This window comes from Oryzias melastigma, linkage group LG12 (assembly GCF_002922805.2).
Source record: "Oryzias melastigma strain HK-1 linkage group LG12, ASM292280v2, whole genome shotgun sequence".
Taxonomy (NCBI): domain Eukaryota; kingdom Metazoa; phylum Chordata; class Actinopteri; order Beloniformes; family Adrianichthyidae; genus Oryzias; species Oryzias melastigma.
Window position 1 is genome coordinate 542581 of NC_050523.1, and position 5770 is coordinate 548350.

At 48.4% G+C, this 5770-nt stretch overlaps 2 protein-coding genes across 8 annotated transcripts in view; one reads left to right on the forward strand and one right to left on the reverse strand.

Annotated features, from left to right (window-relative positions):
• LOC112162929 (transcription factor 7-like 1-A) overlaps window positions 1-4422 on the reverse strand; it is a 7455-nt gene extending 3033 nt beyond the window's left edge. The window contains exons 1-3 of one of the 4 annotated variants that reach the window (XM_024298935.2): window positions 3465-4422; window positions 3314-3383; window positions 869-978 (exon numbers count right to left, since the gene is read on the reverse strand). In XM_024298935.2, the coding sequence (XP_024154703.1) occupies window positions 869-978; window positions 3314-3383; window positions 3465-3644 (360 nt within the window). In that variant the 5' untranslated portion in view covers window positions 3645-4422. The remainder of the gene's footprint in view (window positions 1-868; window positions 979-3313; window positions 3384-3464) is intronic. The other 3 variants (XM_024298933.2, XM_024298937.2, XM_024298936.2) reach the window with 3 other exon arrangements.
• Window positions 3276-5770, forward strand: part of LOC112162930 (drebrin-like protein B) — a 17396-nt gene continuing 14901 nt past the window's right edge. For 2 of the 4 annotated variants that reach the window (XM_024298938.1, XM_024298940.1), the window contains exon 1: window positions 3276-3406. The gene's annotated coding sequence lies outside the window, so the exon portion shown is untranslated. Of the gene's footprint in view, window positions 3435-5770 lie in introns of all 4 variants that reach the window. The other 2 variants (XM_024298941.1, XM_024298939.1) reach the window with 2 other exon arrangements.

Genomic DNA, 5770 nt, shown 5'->3' on the forward strand with positions numbered 1-5770 from the left:
CTGTTTCCTGTCTGGATGAATGAAGCCTTTGGAGCAGCTCAGCTGGCTGCCCCCCCCCCTGAGTAGACCTTCATGAGTCTGGGTTACATCCACACATTTAACACGGGTCACATCCACCCCCCAAATACACACACGGGGGAGGGGTCAAACCCCCACCACACAGAAACTTCCAGGTCTTATGAATGCATCGACCAATCAGAAACTACAGAGAAGTTTCCCTCCCAACATCAGTGAGTGCAGCATCAGCTGCTCCTCAGCAACCATCAGGCTGGGGGGTGTTTCTGTGTGGGGGGGTCAGAGAGAGGCTGTTTATCGGCCTGGAGGAGCAGAGTTTCAGTCGCAGCCGCGGGACGAACGTTCAGCAGCAGCGAGGTTTATCTGTGCTTCACAGCTTCAGGTTCTCCAACACTTAAACCCCCCCAGAATGATGCTTCTGCCTGGGGGGGGGCAACATTTCCCGCACCGTGTGTGAAACCGCCGGCTCGGATCCTTTAATCCCCGCTGAGCCGCCGCAAAGCTGCTGGGACGGAAATTGGGCAACATGCTGCCAATCCAGCTCTGCAGCTCCAGCCGGAGCAGGTAATCTGCTGCTGGGGGGCGGGGGGGTCCAGACCTGTCTGACCCCCCCTAGAGGAGAACAGAGGAGACAGGCTCCACCTCCCTCTACCTGCTCCTCCGGTCAGGAAGAAACGTTCATCAAGCAGCAGATTTCCGTTTTTTTCCAGTTCAAATGTTTCTAGAAATGTTCTGAGTTTAAAGACAAACTTTAAAGCAAAGAATCCGGAAAGTTTTCTACAAGTTCAAAGATCTCAGAAGCAGCCGATCACGTCTGCTCTGTAGCAGATGTGGTCGGTGGGCGTGGCCTTACCGTGCGGGCGCCACCGGCGAGGTAGGGGCCCAGATCTGGGATCATGAAGAAGGGGTAGCCGAGGTACGGCGGGGGCTGGAAGAGGCCGCCGTCCTGCTGCCGCCGCAGCCCTGAAAGAGGAGGAGCATCAGACTGAGCAGTAGGAGGAAAGGAGGCGGAGCTACTGCTGCAGGTCAGGAGACGGAACCGCTCCGAGCAGCCGGGGACTCCGGGTCTGCAGAGACCGATGTTCACGGAGACGAGGAGAGAAACCAACACGTGTTCTGAACATGGACATCATCCATCCGAGTCTGAAGACTTTAAACTAATTCATGAAAGAATGACTGAATGTAATTCAAAGGGGAAATCTAAACCTGTGTGATTTAGTTTTAAATGTTTACATTAATGAATAAAGTCAGAAAACAATAATTGAACTAAAAGATGTTAAAAAAGTGAATAAAATGCTCATATTCCAGCACTGTGAGGACTGTTGCATGCTGGGAAAAAGCAGCACTCTGAAGTAAAGCCTGGGAGATCCTCCCTGATGTTTGAGGAGCAGCTCCTCACTGCTGCAGTCTGATCTGCAGGAGGACAGGCTCCGCCCCCTCCTGTTCAGCTCCTCCGCTGAGCAGACATGCATCCCAACATGATCTTACAGGCCGAGCTGCAGAGCCAGGATCGTCATGGCAACCAGGCCTGAAGAGCAGGACCTCTGAAGGTTTCTACAAAAACTCCTCGTTCCTCAGGAGGAAAACCTGGAGCAGCTTTTCCTCAAACCACAGACGAATTTTAAAGAAGTTATGCACCGGACGTCTCTGTGGAACTCTGAGGAGGATTTCTGGATTCTGCTGCTGATGTTCCTCAGCATTATCAGAACGTCACTTCCAGAAGGATCAGCTTCTGCTCCGAACCACCAGAGGAGCAGAGCTGGAGGGAAGGAGGTTTTCCAGACACAGAAGAGGATCTCCAGGAACCAATGAAAACACGTCCTCCATCAGCGTTCCAATCAGAGGTTGGTAAACCTACCAAACGCTGAAGATGAAACGTGATTCTCTCAACGACTCGCCGTCATGTGACGCGGTTTAGGGGCTGGACTGACCACGGAGCGTCTAAAGCTGCAGGAGAACATCCTGGAGATGCGACATTATCTACTAGAACAGGAGTCTGCAGCTCTTTTATCCTTTACTGTGGCTCTTTAGCTTTAAAGAAAGACGCCAACGATTGATGAAATAATAGATTAGTTGTCCAAGTTATGTCATTTCTGCTCAGATTTTAACATGTCAAACCACTAAGCAATAAAGTCAGAAATTCTGTAGAAATATTGTTTTAATTTACATTTTAAATCTAAAGTCAAATAAAAGTCAAAAAACAAAACAAAAGTCTCTGTTTTATTTTTATTAAATGACACCTAAGTTTTGAACAAATCAGTCTAAAACGATTTAGAGTTCTGAGTTTTGTGCCTCATATCTTAAAGAATGACAATAAAAGCTCAGTTTATTCTATTTGTTTTGAGTTTTTTAATAAATAGATTCTACTAAAACGTTGTTTTCCAGCCAGCACGGCCAGCTGGGCCCCGAATGGTTTAAAAGTGGGCGAAACTGTGGGCCCCGAATGGGTTGGTCCACAGCATTAGCTTAAGTAGGCACTCGGTGGGTTAGCATGCTACGCTAGCCAGCCTGTGGACAGTGTAGCATGCTAGCGAGCTCCGCTGTAGCAAGCTAGCGAGCTTCACTGTCCACCAGCAGGCTGGCTAGCGTAGCGAGCTAACCCACCGAATGCCCAATGAGGACAAACCCATTCGGGGCCCGCATTAATAAATGGGGAAAATAAACGCTGGTGGCCCACCAAAGTCCTAATGATAAAAACATGTTTGACTGTCTTGCATTTTGAAGTAACGCTGCTGCAGCAGGAGGAGCTTTATGACAGAGTGGGTTTTATTTTGAAAGGAACTAGTGTGTGCTGCTGTCAAAACTAAAAGAAATTACAGCTGTAATAAACATATAAACACTGTTGTAATTTAATCATTGTAATATTTAATTTACATTTATACATTTTAATGACAAAAAAGCTGAAATATTGAGCATTTTTTAACAATAAAGTGAGACTTTGATACTCTCGTCAGTAAGAAACTGTAGACTAAAATGGCTCTTTTACTGTTACAGGTTGCAAATACGATGAAAAGGAGAGATGCTGTTTGTAAACGACGTTGCCATGGTTACCAAAACGTTTGGGGTGATTCTGAACTGTTTGATGTTCTTCGATTTCAAGGAGAATAAAGTTTCTTTTAGTTCTCAGTTATTATCAGCGATCATAAGAGCTGACAGGAGAAGCAGGAAGGTTCCAACAGAACCAGAACCTTCAGGAGGCCCGCCGGACCTACTGGTGACCCACAAAGGTCAAACAAATCTGACCCCCAAAGCACCCAGAATGCAACAGGAGCAGCAGAAACACAGAGGAGCTCCGTACCTCTGTCTCCCGGGTGGCCGAGTCCGGTTCTGCTCTCCGCATCTGGACGGGACCTGGGGAGCCGGTCCGCCTGCACACAGACCCGCACGGGGGGTGAGAGCCCGCACGCACCCCCACAGGGGTGAGGACCCCGCGCCCCCCGCACACTCACCTCCGCCTCCGAGCCGCTGTTGCTCTCCGACTCGTTGACCAGCGAGGACTTGACGTCGTCCAGGTCCCGCTCGGCGGAGGTGCTCCGCTTCTCCTCCTGCTCCCCCTCGTCCTTGAAGGCGATCAGCTCGTCGCTGGCCCCCAGGTCGTCCGGGTCCGCGTCGCCGCTCAGCCGCGGCATGTCGGGACGCTAGCGGCGGAGGCTAACGCCAGGAGTTTCCAAAACCCGCCAAACCTCCCGGTTCGCTCGTGCTCGGTCCCGGACGGTCCGTGGTCCTGAAAGCCCTCCCCGCGGGGGGGTTTCTGCCGTGTTCCGGTGCCGAAAAGCAGCTAAAAACAACGAAAGCAGCAGCGGGAAAACTTGCTAGCAGGCTAGCTAGCTTCCTGCGGCGTTCACGGACGCTCGCGGTGAATTCCTGCGGAGTGGAAGTCGCCTCTCCGCGGCTCTTCCACGCCGAGAAAAAGTCCAAACTCCGCGGGGACAGAGAGCAAACGCGGCAAAGTGTCGGTAAAAACCGTTAAAATCCGTCACAAACAACACAGCGCCCCCGACGGCGCAAGTTCTGCCCCAAAACTTCACGTCCACTTCTTCAGTTGCTCCACTTGACAAAAGTCGAGGCCGTTTTCCGTTAAATCCCGGGGCCGTGAGTCCGCCCCGAAACGGGCATCTTTTCTCCGCGGGAGGAACCGTCCGTGTCCGCGCGCCGCGGGGCGTCTTCAAGCGGGGAAGCGGCCGGGCGGCAGCGGCGTCTCCGCGGCGGAGCGGAGGCAGAAAGACTGCGGGGCTGCGGACGGGATCCAGCGGGGAGGGGAGGGGGGCGGACCCGCGCAGACCTGGGATCAGATCCGCGCGCGCACAGGCGCGCGGGCCGACAGCGAGGCTGCGCGCGGAGCCGCTCCCAGAGCGGGAACAACAGGTTGGCCTGTTGGGAGCCGAAGAAAGAAGGGAGGAGTTTAAAGAGACACTTTCTGACCTTTTGACCCGAAACGGGAGTCGGAACCGGGGGGAGGGGCTTAAACCCACCGAGCTAGCGCGTGCACGGTCACCATAAAGCACATCCGTCAAAGTCAAGGCCCGGGGGCCGGATCCGGCCCTCCAGATCATTTTATTTTATTGCTATTAATGACCCGATGTTATCTTGAGCTCATTTCTAACTTGTATAATTTAGACCAAATATATTTTTATGGAGAGTAAAATATTGAAAGTTATTTAAGGTTTAAGTTGTTTTATTCTGGAATAATATTGCTTTCTTTTTTATTCATAATTATGTTAAAAAGTTACAGTTTAAAAAGTTTTTTAAATTGTCATTCTGCAGCTTTTTTGGAATATTTTGGCATTTACTGAGATTTTTTAGGCTATTTTGGAGTTAGGCTAATATTCATACGCTAGCTGTTTTGGCTAATTTAGTTTTTTTTTTTTTTAGGATATATTGAACTTTAGCTATTTTTTCAGCTACATACTAGCTGTTTTTTCTAACCTAAGTTTTTTTAAGTTTATTTAGAATAATTTTGAATTTAGCTAATATTTTAGCTGCTATCAACTACAGCGTTTTTAGCTATTAACGTCAGTGATCTTCAGCGTTTTCAGCTTAAGCGCTTTAGCTATCAATTTCAGCATCTTCAGAATTCAGCTTACAGCATTCACATTAGCATTATTGCAGGTAATGATATATATCTAGTTCATATATGTGAGAAAGTTACAGTTTTAAGTGTTTCTCCTGTTTGTCCGCGACATGAAGTGTGTTTTGGATTTTGGCCCCTTGCGATTGAGTTTAACACCCCTGCTATAAAAGGATGTTGGCTTCACTGAAACAATAAAAACACAAAAAACACTCTCATTTGCTTCAGTTTAATCAGATTTCTTAGAAATCTTTAGAAGAATTAGAAATTGAAGAAAACTCCTCTGGATTTAAGGAAAACTTAAGTTCTCCACCTTCATGTGGGCGGAGCTTCCAGATTTCTTTCTAAATAAATGTTTTCTAATTGATATAACTTAAAAAACCTATAAAATACAAATGTTTTTAACTTTTGACAATGTATTAATCAGTGTTGGAATTGATTTTATTTGACAGACCTTTCATTTGGTTTATTCCAGGAGCCTTTGTTTGGATTTTATTTCATTTACTGTGAAATAAAAACTCTAGAAACAGAGGAATTCAAAGTGAGGAGACTACAGGAGGAGCCGGCGCTCCTCCTCCATGTCAGTCCTGCTCCTCCTGAGAGGTCCAAATAAGTGTTCTGGTCCGGATCCAGATCCTCGCTGGAGGACAGGTGTTCCAGAGAAGTTCCTGTGGGGCCCAAACGCCT